General features: G+C 36.9%; 3 protein-coding genes across 4 annotated transcripts in view; 2 read left to right on the forward strand and 1 right to left on the reverse strand.

Annotated features, from left to right (window-relative positions):
• Window positions 1-11,438, forward strand: part of camta2 (calmodulin binding transcription activator 2) — a 248,222-nt gene extending 236,784 nt beyond the window's left edge. The window contains exon 24 of the transcript XR_007893725.1: window positions 11,240-11,438. The gene's annotated coding sequence lies outside the window, so the exon portion shown is untranslated. The remainder of the gene's footprint in view (window positions 1-11,239) is intronic.
• The window catches only part of plod3 (procollagen-lysine, 2-oxoglutarate 5-dioxygenase 3), a 30,585-nt gene extending 6,949 nt beyond the window's left edge, over window positions 1-23,636 (reverse strand). Inside the window, exons 1-11 of one of the 2 annotated variants that reach the window (XM_051661589.1) lie at window positions 23,455-23,636; window positions 9,950-10,041; window positions 9,727-9,863; window positions 9,243-9,406; window positions 9,049-9,161; window positions 7,213-7,276; window positions 6,931-7,028; window positions 4,115-4,216; window positions 3,804-3,935; window positions 3,432-3,553; window positions 3,213-3,317 (exon numbers count right to left, since the gene is read on the reverse strand). In XM_051661589.1, coding sequence (XP_051517549.1) covers window positions 3,213-3,317; window positions 3,432-3,553; window positions 3,804-3,935; window positions 4,115-4,216; window positions 6,931-7,028; window positions 7,213-7,276; window positions 9,049-9,161; window positions 9,243-9,406; window positions 9,727-9,863; window positions 9,950-10,036 — 1,124 coding nt within the window. In that variant the 5' untranslated portion in view covers window positions 10,037-10,041; window positions 23,455-23,636. Of the gene's footprint in view, window positions 1-3,212; window positions 3,318-3,431; window positions 3,554-3,803; window positions 3,936-4,114; window positions 4,217-6,930; window positions 7,029-7,212; window positions 7,277-9,048; window positions 9,162-9,242; window positions 9,407-9,726; window positions 9,864-9,949; window positions 10,042-14,676; window positions 14,879-23,454 lie in introns of those variants that run through there. The other variant, XM_051661588.1, reaches the window with a different exon arrangement.
• Window positions 17,193-24,273, forward strand: asgr1a (asialoglycoprotein receptor 1a). The gene is made up of 9 exons (XM_051661609.1): window positions 17,193-17,335; window positions 18,725-18,845; window positions 20,461-20,580; window positions 21,224-21,328; window positions 23,159-23,230; window positions 23,313-23,390; window positions 23,659-23,810; window positions 23,892-24,001; window positions 24,089-24,273. Exons 2-9 carry the CDS (start codon window positions 18,740-18,742, stop codon window positions 24,240-24,242), a joined length of 897 nt encoding a protein of 298 aa, XP_051517569.1. The 5' UTR covers window positions 17,193-17,335; window positions 18,725-18,739; the 3' UTR covers window positions 24,243-24,273.
• The last annotated feature ends 1,872 nt before the right edge of the window (window positions 24,274-26,145 follow it).

Genomic DNA, 26,145 nt, shown 5'->3' on the forward strand with positions numbered 1-26,145 from the left:
CACTCCTGCTACATTTCTGTTTAACAATCAATTCAATCTTGTGTCACTCCTGATGTATTCCTGTTTTAATCCTGATTCTTTGTTTTTTTAACTCCAGATTCATTCTTGTGTCACTCCAGATTCATTCTTGTATCACTACTGATTCATTTCTGTTTCACTCCTGATTCATTTATGTTTTACTTTCAATTCATTCTTGCATCTCTCTGGATTCATTCTTGTATCACTCCTGATTCATTCCTGTTTCACTCCGGATTCATTCCTGTTTTACAATCAACTCAATCCTGTTTTACTCCTGACTCATTGTTGTATAACTCCAGATTCATTCTTGAATCACCCCTGATTCATTCCTGTTTACTCATGATTCATTCCTGTTTTACTCCTGATTCATTCCTGTTTTACTCCTGATTCGTTGTTGTATCACCCCTGATTCATTCCTGTTTCACTTATGATTCATTCCTGTTTTACTCCTGATTCATTGTTGTATCACCCCTGATTCATTCCTGTTTACTCCTGATTCATTTTTGTATCACCCCTGATTCATTCCTGTTTACTCCTGATTCATTCCTGTTTTACTCCTGATTCATTCCTGTTTTACTCCTGATTCGTTGTTGTATCACCCCTGATTCATTCCTGTTTCACTTATGATTCATTCCTGTTTTACTCCTGATTCATTGTTGTATCACCCCTGATTCATTCCTGTTTACTCCTGATTCATTGTTGTGTCACTCCTGATTCATTCCTGTTTACTCCTGATTCATTCCTGTTTTACTCCTGATTCATTCCTGTTTACTCCTGATTCATTCCTGTTTTACTCCCAATTCATTGTTGTGTCACTCCTGATTCATTCCTGTTTCACTTATGATTCATTCTTGTATCACCCCTGATTCATTCCTGTTTTACTCCTGATTCATTCCTGTTTCACTTATGATTCATTCTTGAATCACCCCTGATTCATTCCTGTTTACTCATGATTCATTCCTGTTTTACTCCAGATTCATTCCTGTTTTACTCCAGATTCATTCCTGTTTTACTCCAGATTCATTCCTGTTTTACTCCAGATTCGTTGTTGTATCACCCCTGATTCATTCCTGTTTCACTTATGATTCATTCCTGTTTTACTCCTGATTCATTGTTGTATCACGCCTGATTCATTCCTGTTTACTCCTGATTCATTTTTGTATCACTCCTGATTCATTCCTGTTTACTCCTGATTCATTCCTGTTTTACTCCTGATTCATTCCTGTTTTACTCCTGATTCATTGTTGTATCACCCCTGATTCATTCCTGTTTACTCCTGATTCATTGTTGTGTCACTCCTGATTCATTCCTGTTTACTCCTGATTCATTCCTGTTTTACTCCTGATTCATTCCTGTTTTACTCCTGATTCATTGTTGTATCACCCCTGATTCATTCCTGTTTTACTCCTGATTCATTTTTGTATCACCCCTGATTCATTCCTGTTTACTCCTGATTCATTGTTGTGTCACTCCTGATTCATTCCTGTTTACTCCTGATTCATTCCTGTTTTACTCCTGATTCATTCCTGTTTACTCCTGATTCATTCCTGTTTTACTCCCAATTCATTGTTGTGTCACTCCTGATTCATTCCTGTTTCACTTATGATTCATTCTTGTATCACCCCTGATTCATTCCTGTTTTACTCCTGATTCATTCCTGTTTCACTTATGATTCATTCTTGAATCACCCCTGATTCATTCCTGTTTACTCATGATTCATTCCTGTTTTACTCCAGATTCATTCCTGTTTTACTCCAGATTCATTCCTGTTTTACTCCAGATTCATTCCTGTTTTACTCCAGATTCGTTGTTGTATCACCCCTGATTCATTCCTGTTTCACTTATGATTCATTCCTGTTTTACTCCTGATTCATTGTTGTATCACGCCTGATTCATTCCTGTTTACTCCTGATTCATTTTTGTATCACTCCTGATTCATTCCTGTTTACTCCTGATTCATTCCTGTTTTACTCCTGATTCATTCCTGTTTTACTCCTGATTCATTGTTGTATCACCCCTGATTCATTCCTGTTTACTCCTGATTCATTGTTGTGTCACTCCTGATTCATTCCTGTTTACTCCTGATTCATTCCTGTTTTACTCCTGATTCATTCCTGTTTTACTCCTGATTCATTGTTGTATCACCCCTGATTCATTCCTGTTTACTCCTGATTCATTCCTGTTTTACTCCCGATTCATTGTTGTGTCACTCCTGATTCATTCCTGTTTCACTTATGATTCATTCTTGTATCACTCCAGATTAATTTTAGTATCACTCCAGATTAATTCCTGTTTACTCCTGATTCATTCCTGTTTTACTCCTGATTCATTGTTGTATCACCCCTGATTCATTCCTGTTTACTCCTGATTCATTCCTGTTTTACTCCCGATTCATTGTTGTGTCACTCCTGATTCATTCCTGTTTCACTTATGATTCATTCTTGTATCACTCCAGATTAATTTTAGCATCACTCCAGATTAATTCCTGTTTACTCCTGATTCATTCCTGTTTTACTCCTGATTCATTGTTGTATCACCCCTGATTCATTCCTGTTTACTCCTGATTCATTGTTTTGTCACTCCAGATTCATTCCTGTTTCACTCCTGATTCACTGTTTTATCACTCCAGATTCATTCTTGTATTACTCCAGATTAATTCCTGTTTTAAAATCAATTCAATCCTGTATCACTCCTGCTCCATTTCTGTTTTACAATCAGTTTAATCCTGGATCACTACTGATTTATTCCTGATTCCTTGTTTTTTAACTCCAGATTAATTCTTGTATCACTACTGAATCATTTCTGTTCCACTACTGGTTCATTTCTGTTTTACAATCAATTCAATCCTGTATCACTACTGATTTATTCCTGATTCCTTGTTTTTTAACTCCAGATTAATTCTTGTATCACTACTGAATCATTCCTGTTTTACTCCTGATTCATTCCTGTTTACTCCTGATTCATTCCTGTTTTACGCCTGATTCATTCCTGTTTACTCCTGATTCATTCCTGTTTTACTCCTGATTCATTGTTTTTTAACTCCTGATTCATTCCTGTATCACTCCTGGTTAATTCCTGTTTTGCTCAAGATTCACTACCGTTTTATGCTTGATTCGGTCTCGTTTCACTCCTGTAAAATGTGAAATGCTAACACTGTAGAATCGTGTGTTGTTTTTGGTTTGTGGTTTACTCACTTGTTCTCTTCAATGAGAATCCGTAAAACATTTAGATTAGTCAGAGCAACATCAGAGTCTATACTGAAGAAATAATCACAGGTCACATCCTTCTTACACGCCTCCCTAAAAAACACACACATACGCAAACACACACACACACAGTCAGATGTAGAATTATGGGAAAGATCAATATAAATATCAAATAAAAATGAAAATGTGGTTTGTGTGTGTATTTACACTGCCATGGTTCTGGCCTGGTCCTGCTGAAGGTTTTCCTCTGGTCCAATTATTTTTGCCCCAGGGAACAGTGATCGATGACGCGTCCAGAACCGTTCCACATGCTGCTCATGATAGACAACCTGCACGCATACACAAACACAGGCATGAGAAGGCGGGCTGCTTGAAGACTGTCATTAGTGCATGCAAGTGCATTTCACTTTTTCTGTGTTTTTCAATCACATGTGCTGACATGTACTGCAGTTAGCATGAAAATACCATGTATATAAACTATGTGTATGTGTCTACAGAACACAATGTTGTGCTAATATCCTGAGTATGGCTACTAACATTGTTGTGTATGTTGTCAAGCGTGTGTGTGCGTTTACATACGTTGTTGTGAATGAAGAGTCGTAAACGCGTGTGTGGGTAGTTCAGTTTTGCGAGTCTCTCCAGAAATTCTTCTAGAAATGGTGTCGGTTGCTCGATAAATACAGCAATATGAACCAGTGGCATCTCCTTGTCCTACACAACAACACACAACATTACAAATACACAAAATATACATTAGTATTACACAATTCACAGTATATATCCATTACAATTTCATCCTAATAAGCAACATTTCACAAATGTTTAGATTTGTGTTGCTCATTTAGTTATGATGTTTGTGTTATTATTGTTTAGAGTAGTTGGACACTCACAGATAGTTGACTCAGATCCAGAAGATCATCGTCACAGATTCCACAGCCATGCTCATATGTCCAAGCTGACGGCACGTAATTACCCAAATAATTCAGCTGAAGCTACACACAAACACACACAAACACCTTTGTTATTATTCTGTTTAAAAAATAGAAGAAATGACATATCCATCAACAGATTCTGGGGCTCTAATGAAGAAACGAATATTGTAAGATGGGACTACACTGAAAAACTGTGAAATGAATCTGTTCAGAGGAAAGAGAGTTATAAATGAAAAAGTGATTCACTGTCTGAATCAGAATAACATCAGTGAACTAGATTGAAAAGTTGGTTACACTTTATTTTAATGTATCTTTGTTACAGTGTAATAATACAAGTAATTACTGATTAGTACTAATTAACAACGTACTTACTATAGGTTAAGGGTTAGGGTAAGGGTTTGGTTTAGGGTTAGTTGCTTGTATTTATGCATAATTGACTGTTATTACTATAGTAAATACATGTAATATGTGTAACAAGGACACATTAAAATAAAGTGTTACCAAAAGTTGTCTTGAAAAAGCCTTGTCTGAAAGTTAAAAAAGTTTAAAAGCATGGCGTTTTACAGACAGAGAGACAGCTAGATAGATAGATTATCATTGATAGCATGTTGCTATGCATTGTTAACATGTTTTAGCATGTAGCTATATGTTCCTAGCATGTTGCTAGCATGTTTTAGCATGTTGACATAGCTAACATGTTGCTAGGTGTTTCTAACATGTAGCTAGTTATTGCTAGCATGTTGCTAGGTGTAACTAGCATGTTTTAACATGTAGCTAGGCATTGCTAACATGTTTCTAGCATGTTTTAACATTTAGCTAGGTGTTGCTAGAATTTTTTTACATGTTGCTAGGCATTGTTAGTATGTTTTAGCATATAACTAGGCATTGCTAACATGTTGCTAATATGTTTTAACATGTAGCAAAGCAATGCTAGCATGTTGCTAGCATGTTTTAGCATGTAGCTAGGTGTTGTTAGTATGTTTCTAACATGTTTTAACATGCAGCTAAGTGTTGCTAATATGTTTTTAACGTTTTAACATGTAGTCAAGAGTTGCTAGTATGTTTCTAACATGTTTTAGCATTTAGCTAGGTGTTGCTAGCATGTTTCTAGCATGTTTTAACATGTTGCTAAGCAATGCTAGCATAGCATGTTTTAGCATGTTGCTAAGTGTTGCTTGTATGTTTCTAGCATGTTTTATCATGTAGCTAGGTGATGCTAGCATGTAGCTAGGTGTTGCTAGCATGTTTCTAGCATATTTTATCATGCTGTTGGCAATGCTAGCATAGCATGTTGCTAGGCAATGCTAGCATAACAAGGTGCTAAGTGATGCTTGTAGGTTTCTAGCATGTTTTAGCATGTAGCTAGGCATTGTTAGCATGTTTTTAGAGTGATAGAAAAGAAAGAGTGATAGATTAAAAAGGACTGATGGAAAGATGGTAAAAAAAGAGTGATAGAATGGTAGACAGATGGAAAAGTAATAGATAGATAGATGAGAGAGAGAGAGAGAAAGGGCCCAAACATACTTCATGCAAGTACGCAGACGCGAGCGCTTTGCCAACGCATGGTGGTCCCATTGTACATACATTACACGCGGTCTTACATTGCTCTGGAAGTTACAAACCTTGGACAACAAGGGGGCGAAAGAGTTTTTTAGGCCCCACAAAACTGGATGTGGTGGAGTCAACATGTCGACATTTGAGGAGTGTGTGCTTTTGTATTTGCTAAAAAGACGACAGAAAAATATGTTTGTATAATCTAACTTGTTCGGCAAGACTCTCCTCAGATTGCTGCTCCACCATGATAGTTGTTGATTGAAAAAATAAAATACGCTGTAGTGCTGAGAATACACCGTGTACTTGAGTTAGGTTATGATTTGCGCTGACACATTTCACAATGCAACGACGTGGGAAATCGAGCTTGCGTAGCAAGATGCGTCTGCATTCACATACTTACGTAAAGCATGTTTGGACTGGAACACTTAACGTTTTTTACTACACGGAAGCATTCGTTGCTTAACAGCTGACGGAAGTGACGTTTCAAGCGCACGTGATGTGTTAGGCAACCTCAGTTCAACACTTGTATCTTAAACAATGTACATATTCACACAGCTTGAGGTGATGGTAAAGCATTCAACTCACATTTGAAAAGTGCTGTCTTCACTGAAGCTTTGCCAGCTGCAACATTCTTTATTATTTACGTTTTGTTAACTCCACCCCTTCCGCTATGTACGGCAAACCGTGTGCGCTGAGTGCATGAAGTGTCCAACACTCCGCACTCCGTTTTGACGGTTGAAAAAGTGCATCATCCGGGTACTTAAAGTACACTTTTTTTTGCTGCATTTTCAATGTAAACATACAACTCGCACTACTTGCGCTACAAAATGGTGTAGAATAATGCACAAGTGTGCGGTTCGGGACAAGATTTTTTTTTGTTTTTGATCGCCCGCTGAGCGGAAACTGTAATTCCGATCAGTTAGAAAAGTAAAAGCATCCCGAGTCAGAAGAGTCTACAGGTCTGTGACAAGTTTGGTGACTGCAGCTTGAAAGCTCTAGGACGAGTTAGTGTCTAAAATTTAAATAATAATAATATGTTTATTTAAAAGGACAGTATTTTGGCTTTTACAAGCCAACACCTGGAATTCAATCAACAAAATGTGGAATAAAAAGTAAAAGTGAACACAAATAATGGCTTATTGTAGAATATGTGAAGGTCTGTATATTAAACGAGGGGCTATATTTAACAGAGGGATTACTGTGCAGAATGTTTACGTTACCTTAGTCGGCCCGTTGCCATGGATAACGACAGGAAGCGTGTCATAGGCCACGTTCCGAGCCCGGACTCGAGATTTCTCAAACTTCAGGACCACTTCCTCTGGAAAAACACACAAATACACCTAAGTACATTACACAAATTCAAGAGCAACCGCACACTCAAAAATGTGTGTGAATGATGTATGTGTGTGTGTGTGTTTGTGTGCGTTTGTGTGTGTTTGTATGTGTGTGAGTTTGTGTGTTTGCGTTTGTGTGTGTGTGTACGTGTGTGCGTGTTTGTGTACCTATGGCTCCATTAAGGTTCTGAAATATGTGGGATTTGTGGTCCAGCGTAATGTTGAACTTTCTCTGGAAAAGAGAAACTGAATTTAGCATGAACAGTTACATATGAAAACACACAGCTGACCAAAATTCACTGACAACGACAGAACTCAATGCATTAATTTACATAAGTATTCTGCAGAAATATTATAAATTAACTGTACTTTATTTATGTTATTTTGCCACAGTTATATTGACCGGAATAGTAGATTAAAAAAAAAAAAAAAAAAATTAGATTCAATTTGATTTTTAATATACCCAAATTGTTTCAGAATCTAATGTACATTTTTTAAAGCAATTTGATGATTTTCTATAATCTACTTTTAATACCACAACAAAATACATATTATTTGTTTCAAGTTATTAAGTAAACTGTCAGTAATAAAGTACTTTTAGAGAACAAAGAAACAATTTAGAAGCAATACAACAAATACAAATAATAGAAAAAGATACGAATTAAGTGCTTGAGGCTTTTAACAGTAGTATCAAGTATTCAAGTTAACATTCAGAAACTGAAAAAGTCACAAAATGTAAAACAAAACTATTAAATTACTGGTCTTCACTGTGTGATTATTATTAGGGCTGTCAACTGATTACAATTTTTTATCTTATTTATTACATGATGTGCCAATTCATTAACCCTTTAAGTTCTGAAGATTTTGTTTAAAAATTTCCTGTTTCAATGGCATATAACTTGACAAAAAACAAAACAAAAACAAGGAGGGTCAAGTGTTTTGTATCATTGTTAAGAAACTTTTCAATTTCTTTAATGATATGGATATTATATTATACATATATTGCTGAAAAATCACAATTTTCTTTTGCAAAAATGTACTTTTTTTTCTTATTTGTCTGATTTGACATTATATATCTCTGGGTATAAATAAGGTGGCTCCCAATCATGTCTACTTGTATTGATATGACAAAGCAATCAAAAGTTATAACATTACAAAAATAATTGATCATAGTGTCCAAAAGCCTCTCCAAACAAATAAAACATAATAATTGTACATAAGAACTAATTACACATGCAAACACAACAATGACTAAAGGTTTGTATAGCATGCAGACATGATTTTAGTAATGAGATTTCACAGAATGAGTTTCATTCTGTGTCATTTGAGTCATCATTGAGTCTGTGTCATGTATTTGGCGCCATCTCCTGGTGGTCATATGTAACATTGTGCTTCATGTGGATTATCTAATGATCTATACATCTGATTATCTTGTGTGTGGACTCGTTTGAAAGATAATCACCTCCTCTAAGTAATGCTATGTGATATTTTATGTTCCTTTTATTTCTCATTAATTTATAAGTGAAAATGCGGCATATAAGCAACACAAACATAATTGTCAAAGACATATACTTAGCTATTACTCACTATATTTTTGTCTACTCTTTAAGAGCTTTCCAACAACATATGACACATGACTATTTGATGAGTTTGATGTTTTTACTGATTGCAATAATATGTAAAGTGCAATTTATTTTTAATATTTTCAATGCAAATTATGCAAATTTCCAAGCACTTGTTCAGTTTTGGTCATAATGTCTACATGCATTGTAAAGTAGAGCATCTAAACTTTCAAATGATTAATATTTTGTGTTGGTCAAGACTGTAGCTATTAATATATTGCCTTTTTTTTTTTTTGCACGGGCCCGTCTGCAGGAGGGTTAAATACGATTCAATTATAGTAGTTCAATACTAAATATAAATATTATACTATTCCTTTAAAAAAATACTATTAGTGGTAACAGTACAGCTAAAAAAACACTATCAACAGACAAACACACACACCCTCTTCTCTTTATCCAGGTAGATGCGTGTGTAAAACAGCTGGTCATCATCGTCGTCTTTGAATTTCCACTGCTGCACAATCGCGTAAATCTCAGGAGCGTAGCCAATAAAACCTACACAGACAAACACAATAACATGGGCATCAGCTGTTATGACTCAGGATATTCAGCTTTACACAATGTCTTCTGTCTTACCTCCAGAGTTGAGGTAGCGTTTGCCGTTGTGCACCGCTGGGTATTTTGAAGCGAGTCTTTGGTCTGGCCAGCAGAATCCCTCCGCAGAGAAAACCACACGATGAGCAAAATCAGAAAACTTCTTGAGCAGCTCGTCTGGACCGCTGGCTAAAATCACATCATAACTACACACACATGATTAAAACACACATTAGTTTTGACTCGTCCCTCATGGTTACAATAAATGCACTTATAACAGAAGTCTATGGGGCACAAATGAACATTTGAAATATGTTTTGAAAGCATAATCGTAACACTTAAAAGTTCACATGATACTGTTGTGATAGAATCACTTACTAACCCTGACTGTAAATGTGTTACACATTAATAAAGCATCTATTGTTAAGGAGAGAAAAATAGAACAAAGTCATAATATACATACAAGAAGAAGAGAAAAGAGAAATCAGGTCAATGCATTGTGTTGTGCATGTACGTATATTCCCACCTGTCTACAAACATGATGACCGTGTTTTGTTTGTCTTTGTGTTTCTGTAGCTCTTTCTTCAGCCAACGAACCTTCTGACCACCACCAACAGTCCTGGCCACATCACCACCCCTCCACTCCTCACCCAGACCCAGAACCTGCACACCACAACACAACACACGTGTGAGATGAGCTAAAGGAGCAGAAGACGAGAGTTTGGAGGTTAACCAGGTGGATGTGGCACCTGAACAGTGTAGTTGAACTGCCTGATTGTCCTCATGAACCTCATGTAGCCATCAGTCACTTCTGTAGCTGCTGTAATCACCAACATCTCATCTGTAGAGACACAAACAGAGGTCAATTATACTGTTTAGCATCAGAATGTGGCCACTGACCAAACACAATCAAGTATTCCAGAGAGACATGGAATAAAAGTCTTTAAATGGAGAGCAGTTACCAAATCCAAACAAGCAGATCTGACGATATATGATGATGATGTGCACTGATACATGAAACAAGAGCTGGATTTGAAAATAAGGCATCTGCGTTAGTGATAGACGATATATCGGCCGATATTTGGCCATTTTGTGATTAACACATCAGCCGATAACTGTGTTCACTTGGCTGATTAACAGAAGTGTTAACGTTCCCTTGTGTCAGTTCCTAAATTTACCAATAGATTTATCAATTGATGGTTAACACTTTTTGTCACATGTTTTTTTCTTTTCATGTTTATGAAAATTTGAGTAAATGTTGCATGAAATAAGCGTTTGTTTCACTTTATAAACTTTGTGTACATCTGATTTGCTGTTGTTAAATTGTATTCTGTTTAATGGCATTTATATCGGCCATCCTGCTCTCTTGATATCGGTAACGGCATCGGTCATTGAAAAACCTGTATCGATTGACCAATAGTTTGCATGGGTTATTATAGTTTTTATTTTGGTTTGTGTTTTAGTTTTCAATTTCAGTTTAGTTTTGGTTAGTTTTAACAGTGCATAAATAGTTTATATTTCGACATTTTTAGTTACATCTTGGTTAATGTTAATCACAACATACACAAGCATATTATTTTATATAATTTTTTTTATTTTTTTATATATGGTATCTGTTAAAGGAATATTCTTGGTTCAGTACAAGTTCAGCTCAATCGACAGCATTTGTGTCATGTTGAATACCACAAAAATTTATTTCAGCTCGTCCCTCCTTTTCTTTAACCTCTGAGGGTGTTTTTAAATATTTCCTGTTTCAGTGGCATACTGAAGTGAAAAATTCACTTTTTTACTTATTTTTCTGATTTGACATTATATATCTCTGGGTGTAAATAAGGTGTCTCAGAAAAACTGCTTTTGTTTTGTTCCCAATCATGTCAACTGTATCTGAGAAAAATGTTGTGTTGATACGATAAAGCAATCAAAAGTTATAACATTACAAATATAATTTATCATAGTGTCCAAAAACTTCTCCAAACAAATAAAACATAATAATTGTACATAAGAACTAATTACACATGCAAACACAACAATGACTAAAGGTTTGTATAGCATGCAGACATGATTTTAGTAATGAGATTTCACAGAATGAGTTTCATTCTGTGTCATTTGAGTCATCATTGAGTCTGTGTCATGTATTTGGTGCCATCTCCTGGTGGTCATATGTAACATTGTGCTTCATGTGGATTATCTAATGATCTATGCATCTGATTATCTTGTGTGTGGACTCGTTTGAAAGATAATCACTTCCTCTAAGTAATGATATGTGATATTTTATGTTCTATTTTTAATTTTTTTTGTATGAAGTTATAAGTGAAAATGCAGCATATAAGCAACACCAACATAATTGTCAAAGACATATACTTAGCTATTACTCACTATATTTGTGTCTGTGAGTAAAACAAATAGGCTGGTTGTATTCTACTCTTTGAGATCTTTCCAACAACATATGACACATGACTATTTGATCAGTTTGATGTTTTTACTGATTACAATAATATGTAAAGTTAATTTTTTTTAATAAATGACCAAAACGGAACACTTCTGATTTATCTGCATTTCAAAGCACTTGTTCAGTTTTGGTCATAATGTCTACATGCATTGGAAAGTAGAGCTTCTAAACTTTCAAACCATACCTATTTTGTGTTGGTCAAGACTGTAGTTATTAATATTTTGACAAATTCTTTTTTCTCACTGGCGGGCCCATTTGAACTTAAAGGATTAATTTCGACTCGTCCCTCCTTTTCTTTAAATCTGTGTTCCAGTGAGACACTTACAATGTAAGTCAATGGGGTCAATTTTTGGAGGTTTAAAGGCAGAAATGTGAAGCTTATAATTTTATAAAAGCACTTACATTAATTCTTCTGTTAAAACTTGTGTGTTAAGCTTTAAAGTTGTTTAAATCTTCATTTTTACGGTTGTTTTAGGGTTTGTTGACATTACATCGTCATGGCAATGAAGTTGTAAAATTGTCAATATCTTTCCACAGATGGGGTTAGTAAGTGATTTTATCACAGTAAAATCATGTGAACACACATATTGTTTACGTCTTGTGTCTATACTTTTGAAACAGTGAGTATTGTAATGTTTACAGATTGACCCCATTGACTTCCATTGTAAGTGTCTCACTGGAACACACATTTAAAGAAAAGGAGGGACGAGTGGAAATTAATTGTTGTGTTATTCAATATTTTGCCACAAACGCTGTTATTCCTTTAACATTAGTTAATAATGCATCATTAACTAACCTGAACTAAAATGAACAATTGTATAAATTAACAAATATTGTTCTTCTTGTTAATTCACGATGCATTTAATAATGTTAGCATAAAGGAATTGTAAAGTGTTATCGATATTATCTGCATGTGATGACACTGGACCAGAAACTACTCATGCTCCAAATAATACCATAAAAGGTTTAAAGTTTTATTTGTCATTTTCACAACAACACAACATACTGCAACACCTGCTGACATGAATGAAATGCGTTATAAATGTTCCACTGTCGATACATCAGAAAATACTCCGCAACTTTTATTAGCAATTAGTCGCTTATTTGTCAAAGTTTCCGAAGATCATCTTTTTCTAAAGCAGTGTTGGGTGCATCCGATTGCAAAGTAATTAGTTACTGTAATCTAATTACTTTTAAGTAAAAAGTAGTGTAACACATTACATTTTAAATTCTTGTAATCTCAATTAAAGTAATTACTTTTAAGTACATTACTTGCATTTAAGTAATCTGAGTATAACATTTAAAATATGAATTCATATGTACGTCTGTTAGCATTTCTATAACAGCTGAAGGGTGAAATATTTATACGTTTTGAATTTGAGCGGAAAACCAAAAACTGTAATAGGAACTGTAATTTAGGAAGTAACTTAAAAGTAAAATAATTAGTAATGTGATTACTTTTTAGATGAAGTAATCAGTAAAATAATCTGATCATTTTTATTTATAAGTAATTAGTCATTTGTAGTGGATTCCTTATTTCGAAAAATCGTATTGCGCATGTGTCGAATGCAGTCTCCTGTTGACTGTACTAAAAGTTTGCGAGTGAATACGAACGCATTCGACACATGCGCAATAAGATTTTGTGATACTGTTTTAGTACAGTCAACAGCAATCGCATGCAGCGACGATGCAAACAGACGAGGGTGAGGTTACGTTCTGACGATATTTGCGTTACGCAAACTATGCGCGTTCCGAACAGCAACGTGGACAACCGAAGTATACTTTAGCCTGTAATGTTCGTATTCGCTCGCGGTCAAAAGAGTATTGAGGTCAGGACTTTGTGATGGCCACTCCAATACCTTGACTTTGTTGTCCTTAAGCCATTTTGCCACAACTTTGGAGGTATGCTTGGGGTCATTGTCCATTTGGAAGACCCATTTGCGACCGAGCTTTAACTTCCTGTCTGATGTCTTGAGATGTTGCTTCAGTATATCCACATCATTTTCCTTCCTCATGATGCCATCTATTTCGTGAAGTGCACCAGTCCCTCCTGCAGCAAAGCACCCCCACAACATGATGCTGCCACCCCCATGCTTCATGGTTGGGATGGTGTTCTTCGGCTTGCAAGCCTCACCCTTTTTCCTCCAAACATTACGATGGTCATTATGGCCAAACAGTGTAATTTTTGTTTCATCAGACCAGAGGACATTTCTCCAAAAAGTAAGATCTTTGTCCCCATGTGCACTTGCAAACTGTAGTCTGGCTTTTTTATGGTGGTTTTGGAGCAGTGGCTTCTTCCTTGATGAGCAGCCTTTCAGGTTATGTCGATATAGGACTCGTTTTACTGTGGATATAGATACTTGTCTACTTGTTTCCTCCAGCATCTTCACAAGGTCGGCCTTAAAATACATCCACAGGTACACCTCCAATTCAGTACACCTCCTATCAGAAGCTAACTGGCTAAAGGCTTGACATAATTTTCTGGAATTTTCCAAGCTGCTTAAAGGCACAGTTAACTTAGTGTATGTAAACGTATGACTTCAACTTAAGTATATATATATATATATATATATATATATATATACACACACACACACACACACACTATATATATTAGTGCATATATATATATATTAGTATATATATATATATATATATATATATATATATATGTATCATTAATACCATAGTTGAGTTATATTTACTGTAGTAAAACCATGGTAAATGTTCATAAGGGATGGATAAAGGCCACGATGCTTTAAATCTTCAGGGTTAAACCAGAAAAGACTCAATCCAATTGAAACTCAAATCCAGATCACAGAAGATCCAGAATGTTCCACAGGAGGATCTGGGTTTGAGTTTCTCACGGTTCTGTCAGGAGGTCCACAATGTTCTGAATGTCCATCACTCTTTCTCATCTGTACTATCACTATAGATGAAGTTCGGGTCGGAAATTGGTTTGACTGGACATTTAAAAGCAAGACAAACTAACGGCTGATACAGACTGTAATGTAAAGGATCTTGTACCTGGTGTTCCGGGTCGTGGTTCGGTTCGGCAGAGCTGAAGGAAGCTCAGAATCAGCACCAGAATCATCGCGCTCGCGGGTCACTGCACTCACTCGACTTGCTCCGGTTCTACGGGTTCGGATCAGTTGTCCGGTTGCTCGAGCGCAGAACTCTCCCGAACTTCGCGGATGGACGGCAGGAATGTTGGAGTCAGCCTGTAGAAACGCCCCACTTCCGCTCCGTCGCCGTATGAGCGTGCAGCATAAGATGACGGACAGGGAAGCAGCCAATAGGAAAAGAGACGGCGACGGGGTTGACCAATTAGAGTCAGACAAATGAAAAGCATGAAATCAGAAATATCACGCCCCTCGGCTACAGAAACAGAGATGTGTGTGTAAGTGTGTGTGTGTGTGTGGAGTGCCACGTTTTAGAAATAGCTCAACGGGTGTGTATATATAATATTTCTAAATATAAATATGTAAATCCTATATACTGTATTTATATAATATATATATATAGGTCAAAATTCAGTGAAACTGCTTTTTTTACTTAATATTTTAATTTATAATTTAATAATCTTATTTAATTGTCTGTATGTTTCCACAGATGTGGTTAGTAAGTGATTTTATCACAGTAAAATCATGTTAACACACATATTGTTTATGTTATGTGTCTATACTTTTGAAACAGTGAGTATTTTAATGTTTAATGATTGACCCCATTGACTTCCATTGTAAGTGTCTCACTGGAACACACATAAAAAAAAAAAAAATGAAAAAAATGTATATATGTTTTTTAATTTTATCCCCTTTTCTTCCCAATTTGGAATGCCCAATTCCCACTACTTAGTAGGTCCTCGTGGTGGTGCGGTTACTCACCTCAATCCGGGTGGAGGAGGACAAGTCTCAGTTGCCTCCGCTTCTGAGACCGTCAATCCGTGCATCTTATCACGTGACTCGTTGTGCATGACACCGCGGAGACTCACAGCATGTGGAGGCTCATGCTACTCTCCACGATCCACACACAACTTACCACACGCCCCACTGAGAGCGAGAACCACTAATCGCGACCACGAGGAGGTTACCACATGTGACTCTACCCTCCCTAGCAACCGGGCCAATTTGGTTGCTTAGGAGACCTGGCTGGAGTCACTCAGCACGCCCTGGATTCAAACTCACGACTCCAGGTGTGATAGTCAGCGTCAATACTCGCTGAGATACCCAGACCCCCACTGTAACACAGATTTAAAGCAAAGGAGGGATGAGTGGAAACGCTTAACTTGTATTAACCTGGAATTATTCTTCACTTTCCATCATTACTTAAAAATCTTCATAATCCTAAAGCTTAATTTATTTAATGAGGGCTCTGACTTTTGGACACCACTGTACATTGTTTTACACAACCAGTCAAAAGTTTGGAAAAACCTACTCATTCTTTATTATGATTCTTTTCCACAGTTTCTGTTGGAAAGCAGCAGCTTCCTTCGTGATGTCCTGCCATGGACACCATACCTGTTTAATGTTTTCTGTATAGTAGACTCATGAACAGAGATGTTAACCAGTTCCAATGATTCCTTCAAGTCTTTATCTGTCACTCTAGGGTTCTTTATTACCTCATTGAGCATTCTGCGGTGTGTCCTTTGAGTTATCTTGACTGGACGGCCACTTCTAGTGAGAGTACCTATAGTACTAAATCATCTCCATTTATAGACAGTTTGTCTAACTGTGGACAGATGAATATATAAACTCTTTGAGAGAACTTTATAACCCTTTCCAGCTTTATGCAAAGCAACTATTCTTGATTGTAGGTCTGCTGATATCTCTTTTTTGCAAGGCATGGTCAACGTCAGCAGATGCTTCTCGTGAATAGCAAACTGAAAATATTTGAGTGCTTTTTATAAGTCAAAGTAGCTCTAACCCACACCTCCAATCTCGTTTCATTAATCAGATGCCAGGTTTGCCAACACTTGACTCTAATTAGCTTTTTTGGGTTCACATACTTTTTCCACAGCACTGTGAATGTTTAATGGGATGTGTTCAATAAAGACATGAATGATTATAATTGTTTGTGTGTTGTTAGTTTAAGCACATTGTGTTTTTCTATACTTGATGAGATCACATTTTATGACCAATTAATGTAGAAAAACAGCTAATTCAAAAGGGTTCACATACTTTTTCTTGCCTCTGTATATGACACAAATGGAAGTATGAGTATTATTTAGAGATTATCCAGAAACTCTCTTATATTTTAGCCTTTTGTCTAAAACCTTGTTAAACATTATTGGAGTTACCATGTATGCTATCCATGACAAAAGGTTTTTAATAACGAAACAATTTATTTTTCTCTCTTTAAGTGGATCAGATGTAATCCTGTAGATTGCACTGGATAAACTGACATTCCTACTTAATTATTTTTTGAGAATTTTAGTTAATACAGTCGCATCACTAATAAGAAACACTAATAATAATAAACACTAGATTCAGCCCAACAGAACCAGAGAGTTCAGTCAAGAGGAACAAACACATCATGATCTGGTTTTAGACGTGTACTGTGTTCACTGCACACTGAGTAAATATTCTTCACTTCAATTCAAACACAAGCACCAAAATCCGCTCAAAGTACAAATTCACAAACACACACAACAGCAGCAGACGGAGAGATATTATTCCTCAGACAGGAGGTGAGTGGAGAATTAATATTGACTCTTAATTCATCTGTTTGTCCTTTTTTTTTTTTTTTTTGTATATGGGATTTGCAACAAATTACTAATTCACAATTTTAATGATGTTTCAGTTTTGATTAAGTGAGAAACACTGATTTCATATCACAGTAAATCAATGGGATAGTGAAATGTGCTTAGAGATGTCGTCCGGACTGAATTTAGACACACTGTGTTATAAGACACTGATATTTGCTTGTGAACACTTTCTATTTAAGAAACTGGATACAAAGGACACTTTAAAATAATCTAGTGGTGACATGAACTAAAAGTTCCACATTTCTAATAATTCCTTTACTTTAGTAACAGTGTTCAGACTTTATAACCTATTGTTTTCTAGAAGTGTTGATCAGTATATACCCTTAAACTCTACGGACCCTCCGTCGGGTCCAAAAGGGGGCGCTATATCACGAATAAAGTTTACGATTAAAACGTTAAAGTCTTCGTATAAATAAGTCAGGCATATGAGGTATCATTTGAAAGCTTAGAATCTGAACTTGTCAGAAATAACCATCACTTCTGCATTTATGTTACTTAAAATAACAATATAAGGCCTCAAAACATTCGCGTTGATAAAGAGCGCCCCCTAGTGGTAATGAGGTAGAAATATTAATATGAATCTAAAAGTCCTTCACATAACACTTAAATAAACAAGTCATATATCAAATGAAAGCTCTCATTCTCAGAAATGTGACTGTATAATTAATACCACAGTTCAAAAGATTTTCAAAAGAATCACAAAGTGAAATATGATTTCTGTAAGTCATCAAATACAAACGTCTCTTTTATGCTCTGATAACTGCTGCTGTAAGCCCCAAATAGCTTAAAACGTTATATCTGCTTTTACATTAGGGAGTTTTCTAAAAAATGAGCCGTTATTTACTTGTCTGTGAGCTTGCTTGTGTGAAGAATACAATGTTATATCTTAGATGTCCAGAACAAAATATGCAGTCCCACAGGAAAAGCATGCAAAACAAATCATCGAAAATTGATGATAAAATGTTATTTATCATCACAAAGGTCATTACTGCCATCTAGTGGAATAAAATGAGACTTTTCAAAGTGAGTAAGAATAAACAGAACCTGAATTACATGTTTACAAAGTTGGAACCCCCCCAAAAAAAGATATATATTTTCTTTATCATAAGATTATAAACACATACAATATTATCTATGAATAATTGGGAGTAATTGCAATAATTTGCAATTACTCCACAGTCTGTGATAATGGCGAGCTTTAAATTTTAAACAAACAACTGCAAACTCAACATTTGCTGAGCTGACTTGACTGTGTGTGTTCTATATGTACGTGTGTGTGTGATGTGTACGTGTGTGTGTGTGTGTGTGTAGGTCCAGTCTGTCATCATGAGGGTTTCTACATCAGAGAGCAGCTCTGTTTCCATGACGAACGAATATACTGACGAATATGACAATCAAGATACCAGTGACGACACACAGTTCTGGCGGAAAGGTGTGTGTGTGTGTGTGTGTGTGTGTGTGTGTAACCCTGACAAACATTCCTGTGCTGAGTGATTGCCGTTTATATAGCTGCTTGACCTCTGACCTCAACATTTCACACCACCACACACATTCCTCTCCTTTTTGTCTCAGTTCAGATAAAATCCATCATTAAATGTTTACTAAGTCAAGCGTCACTATTAATATTAAACTACAACATGTAACTCAGTAGTTTTGCAAACATCACTCATTCAAAGAGCACATGAGACTTAGAGCTCTTTTCAATAATAATTGTGTGTGTGTGTGTGATTGTGTGTGTTTGTGTTTGTGTGTGATTGTGTGTGTTTCTTTGTGTCTGTGTCTGTGTGTGATTGTGTGTGTGTGTGTGTGTGTGTGTGTGTGTGTCTGTGTGAGTGTGTGATTGTGTGTGTGTCTGTGTGTGATTGTGTGTGCGTGTGTTTGTGTGTGATTGTGTGTGTGTGTGTGTGTTTGTTTGTGTGTGTGTGTGTGTGTGTGATTGTGTGTGTTATTGTGTGTGTGTGTGTGTGTCTGTGTGAGTGTGTGATTGTGTGTGTGTGTGATTGTGTGTGTTTGTTTGTGTCTGTGTGTGATTGTGTGTGTGTGATTGTGTGTGTTTGTTTGTGTCTGTGTGTGTGTGTCTGTGTGTGTGTGATTGTGTATGTTTGTTTGGGTCTGTGTGTGTGTCTGTGTGTGATTGTGTATGTTTGTTTGGGTCTGTGTGTGTGTCTGTGTGTGATTGTATGTTTGTTTGTGTGTGTGTGTGTGTGTGTGATTGTGTGTGTTTGTTTGTGTCTGTGTGTGATTGTGTGTGTGTGTCTGTGTTTGATTGTGTGTGTTTGTTTGGGTCTCTGTGTGTGTGTCTGTGTGTGATTGTGTGTGAGTGATTGTGTGTGATTGTGTGTGTGTGTGTCTGTGTGTGATTGTGTGTGTGTGTCTGTGTTTGTGTGTGTTTGTTTGGGTCTGTGTGTATGTGTGTGTGATTTTGTGTGTGTGTGTCTGTGTGTGATTGTGTGTGTGTGTCTGTGTGATTGTGTGTGTTTGTTTGTGTCTGTGTGTGTGTGTCTGTGTGTGATTGTGTGTGTGTGTGTGTGTGTGTGTGTGATTGTGTGTGTTTGTTTGTGTCTGTGTGTGATTGTGTGTGAGTGATTGTGTGTGATTGTGTGTGTGTGTGTCTGTGTGTGATTGTGTGTGTGTGAGATTGTGTGTGTGTGTCTGTGTTTGATTGTGTGTGTTTGTTTGGGTGTGTGTGTGTCTGTGTGTGATTGTGTGTGTGTGTCTGTGTGATTGTGTGTGTTTGTTTGTGTCTGTGTGTGTGTGTGATTGTGTGTGTGTGTGTGTGTGTGATTGTGTGTGTTTGTTTGTGTCTGTGTGTGATTGTGTGTGTGTGTGTGTGTGATTGTGTGTGTTTGTTTGTGTCTGTGTGTGATTGTGTGTGTGTGTCTGTGTGTGATTGTGTGTGTTTGTTTGGGTCTGTGTGTGTGTGTGTGATTGTGTGTGTGTGTCTGTGTGTGATTGTGTGTGTTTGTTTGGGTCTGTGTGTGTGTGTGATTGTGTGTGTGTGATTGTGTGTTTGTGTGTGATTGTGTGTGTCTGTGTGTGTGTGTTAGAGTCTCTTCACAGGTTTGCTGTAGTTCCCTCTATTGGTCGCTCGCGGTGGAGTTTGTGTGCTGTGATCAGTGTCACTACAGTAATCCTGATGATACTCATAATTACTGTATCTGTCAGCCGTGAGTAACACACACTTACACACTCATACACAACAGAAGGAGTTTAATGACTCTGATTCTGATTCCTTCTCACATTAACGATTCTTTTAGTAGCCTTCTTATGATGATTAAATATTTGGAAAAAAGAAATGCAGTTCTTATTGGATTTACTGCCCTAAAATTTATATTTTATTGATTACAACAAACTTAAATTAATGTGTATCTGTAACTACATATTGTCATTTCAACAACCAACCAGTAATTACTATGATTTAAGTCTCACAAGCCAAGTAGCCTCACAGTCCACACTAACAGTTCTTGGTTTATTTGGAGCTGTAAAAGACTAAATGAATGACTTGCGGTTCAGTTTTTCTTTCACTAAAAAAGAACCGGATGATGAGAGTCATTCATTCAGATAGTGCCGTAAGTTTCACGCAGTAGATTCAAAAGAACCGACTCATAAGAGTCATTTGATCGGGAATCAGAGTACACTGGTCATGCTGTTTGTTTCGCGCGGTAGATTCAAAAGAACCGACTCATAAGAGTCACGAACCGGTTTTGGTTCCCAACCATACTTTACAGACTGTACATCACATTACATACATTATTCATGACTGTAACTATGGGCTGTGATTGTGAAGACTCACTATTTTTGTTTTGTAAGATGTAAAGTTCGAGAGAAAGTTCTCAGCTACAGAGATGACTGTGAAGAATTTGAATCAAACTCTACAGAGCATCATATTCAGATCACACAACCTGGAGGAAAATGGTAATTACACACACACACAGCACACACACACACACACACACACACACACACACACACACACACAAATCTTTAAGAGATTTGAATTATGGGGACACTAGAAATGTCCTCATAAACCACATTTATAGCATAATACCCTTGTAATTACCAGTTTATAACCTAAAAAAAAGTCCTCGTAAACCACTTAAACCTGCCCACACACACACACACACACACACAACACACTCACACACACACACACACACACACACCCATATTTCTTGAGGAACTTTTATTTTGACACCATAATACATATCGCTCAGTTAGCTTGCTGACAATAATGGAATTTTGGTCAAATACGAGCTATTTTCACGGTGTAAAAATGTACAACATACATAGAATGGTTGCTGATATAGATGAATGAATATGATTGAAACGGCAAGCGCTAACGATTAGCTGTATTTAGAAAAATGAATAAAACCTGTCATTCATTACAGAAACTATATCCGACATGTTGAAAGTTTAGGACTCCTCCCATCTCGGCAACTCGGGTATCATCTAGAACTCAGAGTTTCCCACTTGAACTTCTGACTTTGCTGGGTCATTCATGTGCTCAGAACTCATAATTACGATTTTTACAAGTCCACTTGAAAGGCACATAGGTACATGCTAAAACATGGTGGAATCTCGGAATGATCAACGAGGAGATCTGTTTAAATGAAAGTGAATGGAGAAGAAGCCTCAGACTGCTGCATAAACTGCTTTTGTGTGGAAACAGTTCATCATGTAATGAACTGACTGACTGGGTGCTAATTTTCCATATGTTTGCCATTATATATTAATTTGTAGAGGACTTTATTTGCAGTTTTGCTACGGGAAAAGTTTTAGAAGTTAAGTCAATAATTTTTTATATGATCTATTGCCAAATGTTTATGGAAAAATCAGATAATCTGAAAGTTGGCTGAAAAAGACAATAGACTTTTACAACTGTTGACAGACGGCTCTTGACTTATCCAATATGGCAGACGTGCCGACGTATCGCTGTCCATAGAAACAGCTGCTAATAAAGTATGTATGTAAAGATATCTATGCAACACCTAGCTACATGCTAAAACATGCTAGAAATATGCTAGCAACGCCTCATGCTAAACCATGCTAGCAATGTCTAGCTACATGTGAAAACATGCTAGCAATGCCTAGTAAAATGATAGCAATGCCTAGCTACATGCTAAAACATGTTAGCAATGCCTAGTAAAATGATAGCAATGCCTAGCTTAATGGTAAAACATGCTAGCAATGCCTAGTTTCATGCTAAAACATGAATGCAGTGCCTAGCTGCATGCTAGAAACATGCCAACATTGCCTAGCTACATGCTCAAACATGTTAGCAATCCTTAGCTACGTGCTAAAACATAGTAGCAATCCCTAGCTACATGCTAAAACATGCTATCAACACCTAGCTACATGCTAAATATGCTAAAATATGCTAGCAATTCCTAGCTTCAAGGTAAAACATGCTAGCAATGGCTAGCAAAATGCTAGAAGCACCTAGCATCATGTTAAAACATGCTAGAAATGCCTAGCTACATGCTAAAATATGCTAGCAGTACCTAGCTGCAAGGTAAAACATGCTAGCAATGGCTAGCAAAATGCTAGAAACGCCTAGCATCATGCTAAAACATGCTAGAAATGCCTAGCCACATGTTAAAATATGCTAGCAATCCATAGCTACATGCTAAAACATGCTATCAACACCTAGTTACATTCTAAACATGCTAAAATATGCAAGAAATCCCTAGCTATATGCTAAAACCTGCTAGGAATGCCTAAATATGTGTTCATGTGTGTTTTCAGGGCATAAATTGAAGTCAGACATCAGTAATCTGGAGTTTGACCTTGAAACAGTGCAAACAAAAATGGATGACAGTAAGTGCCACACACACAAACACACACCACACAATATTTAAATCCGTTTCTAAATGTACCACACATGTGTTTGTGTGTGTAGTGTCAGATTCAACACAGATTCTCAGTGACAAAATCTCAGAACTCAAATGCCTCATCAACAAGATCAGCAGCAAAAACAGTAAGTTCCACTACTGTACCACAGTACAGAAAACATAAATGAAATTCTGTCATCATTTACTCACCCTCACTTCATTCCAAACCCGTACAGTATGACTGTCTTTCTTCAGTGGAACACAAAAGATGTTTGACAGAATGTTTGCATCAGTCACCATTCACTTTCAATGTATAGAAACAGATAAAAATTATGTAAATGGTGACGAATAATTTCTTAAACGTACAGTAAACGAACTGACCTCACCTGCGTGTGTGTGTGTGTGTGTGTGTAGACACAGAGGATCAGTGCTGTCCTGTAGGCTGGTTTCTCTTCTCCTCACACTGTTATTTCTTCTCTAAAAATGGGATGTCGTGGAACTCAGCGAGAGACGAGTGTGAAAATAAAAAATCACAGTTACTCATTGTGAAAAACAGGCAGGAGAAGGTCAGAACTCATCAATACTGTTACACTCAACACCAACACAAAACCTACTACACTCTTATATGTGTGTGCTTGTGTGTGTAGGAGTTTGTGGTGAGTAAGACGAGTCCTCTTTATTTCTGGTTGGGTTTGACTGACGGTCGCACCGGTGAGTGGGAGTGGCTCGATGGAACGCCATACGTGATGGTGAATAGGTCAGTGTGTCTATCAGAGAAATATTTACTGTGTGATGTTGTTAAGTTGTACTACATGAGAGTGTGTGTTTGTGTGTTTGTGTGCAGAGAGTGGATGCCCGGTCAACCTGATAACTGGGAGGCTCATGGTTTGGGTGGAGGTGAAGACTGCGCTCATTTCCATCGTGACGGTCGTTATAACGATGATCACTGCTCGCGCCACTACCGCTTTGTCTGCAAAGCACAAGCAACATCCATTTGACCAGCTGATAATAAACACACTTCATCACGAACTCTCAGTGTATGCTTGTGTCAAATTATCATGACAGATCCATCACATGGTCACCACTCTCTGAAGAAAATACAAAAAAGCATATAAACCTGCATATAAGTGTTTTTTTTTTTGTTTGTTTGTTTGTTTTAAGATTTAGATATAGAAACTATAAATAATTATAAAATATAGCTGCAAGCAGCAATGATTGGGGCCAAGCCCTAAAGCTATTCCCTAAGTACAATGCAAAGAGCTCCAGCACAAAAGAGTCACAATGTTTATTCCAGCTGAGGCAGGCATCAAACCGGGGTTCACACAGTCCTGAAGTCACTGAAGCCACTGAAGCCTAAAGCTCTAATCACTGTGCCACACAATCGATAAGCCTTACTGACATCAAAGAGACATTCTAGATTGAGAGTATACAACTATTTCTGAGAAAATAGTTACACCTTAGTTTTTTAACAGGAATTACGGCATGGTAGTAAGCACAATATAAAGACTCAGAGATCAACAGAAGTACACATTTCAAAAGTGCTCTTTCCTGGACTCAAACTCACAATCTTTTGACCTGTTTTCCAATGCATTAACCACTGGGCTATTCAGTTGACACAGCTAAAAAGTGCCAAAGAGACATTCCAAGCTGAGAGCAGCAGGATTTAAATGAATAAACAATATATAATAAATACATTTAGAAATGTATCTCTGACATTTTCAGAAGACTTAGAATAAGAAGCAATGATACATTAAGAGTTTTGTTTAAATTGACTAAGCATTTTGGCCACTATGTGGCACTGTCCCCAAACTGCTTGGGTACCCTCAGGACATGATGTCGAAGACCCCTTCCAATTTTCATTCTAATCGGACAAAGAGTTTTAAATATACATTACTCTTTCATAAAATTCTAAATGACAGAGAGGTTATATGGCTGATGTTGGAAAAATTATATAGTTGACCCAAGGAATCCAAAGACACCAAACTCTTAATTTTAGGACAAACGGTTCAAAAGTTACCAGCAAAAATATCCAATTTTGACATTTCTTGACCCATAGGTGGCGCTGTCACCAAACTGTGCATGTTCCCTCAGATCAAGCTTTTATGAAGCACATCAAATGTAGTTTCTATAGGACAAAGCATAAGATATAGTCTCACTTCCTGTTTCATGCATAATTTCTGAACGGTAGCACAAATTAAAATAGTTTCTGGTCTATAATAATACTAACAAGCCCCTATTGTATCCGTTAGGATGATTATTCTGTCTGGGAGTCTATGGCAGCTCTATGAACCGTACATAGGAAAATGATTAAATTTGGCACACTGATAGGGGTGGGCATGAATAGCCCCTATTGCAAATTTGGGGTCTCTAGGTCATATTCTATAGCGCCACCACCAGTTAAAATATTCACTTTTCTTTTGCATGTATCTTTTGAACAGTTTGTCCTAGAGACATCATTCTTTTTTTTGTCTGATTACTCTCCTCCTGATGATTCAAATCATCATACATTACCTTACATTAAAACTCTGCCCATTATATCTGCCCATTACATCTGCCTATACAAGTTTCATGTCCTTCAAACTTTGTCCGATTTGTCAAATGGCTCAAAATAATCTCCATATCGAGCGGCACAGAACTGACCAGAAATAATTTTAATTTGTGCTACGTTCAGAAATTATGCCAATGTGAAGTTAACGAGGGTCGACGTGAAAGAGGAACTGAGTCTATATCTTGGCAACACTTTGTCCTATCGAAACTAAATTTGGTATGCTTCATCAAGACTATGATCTGAGGTAACATGCAAATTTTGGTGACAGCACCACCTATGGGTCAAGAAATGTCAAAATTGGATATTTTTGCTGGTAACTTTTAAACCGTTTGTCCTAAAATTAAGAGTTTGGT

Source organism: Myxocyprinus asiaticus, chromosome 29, assembly GCF_019703515.2.
Source record: "Myxocyprinus asiaticus isolate MX2 ecotype Aquarium Trade chromosome 29, UBuf_Myxa_2, whole genome shotgun sequence".
NCBI lineage: Eukaryota > Metazoa > Chordata > Actinopteri > Cypriniformes > Catostomidae > Myxocyprinus > Myxocyprinus asiaticus.

Bases quoted from the DNA above. Each gene is read 5' to 3' on its own strand.
- asgr1a (XM_051661609.1), top strand. From the start codon at position 18,740: ATGAGGGTTTCTACATCAGAGAGCAGCTCTGTTTCCATGACGAACGAA. The intron at 20,581-21,223 runs GTGAGTAACACA...TTGTTTTGTAAG, and splicing joins AATTACTGTATCTGTCAGCC to ATGTAAAGTTCGAGAGAAAG. The intron at 23,391-23,658 runs GTAAGTTCCACT...GTGTGTGTGTAG, and splicing joins CAAGATCAGCAGCAAAAACA to ACACAGAGGATCAGTGCTGT.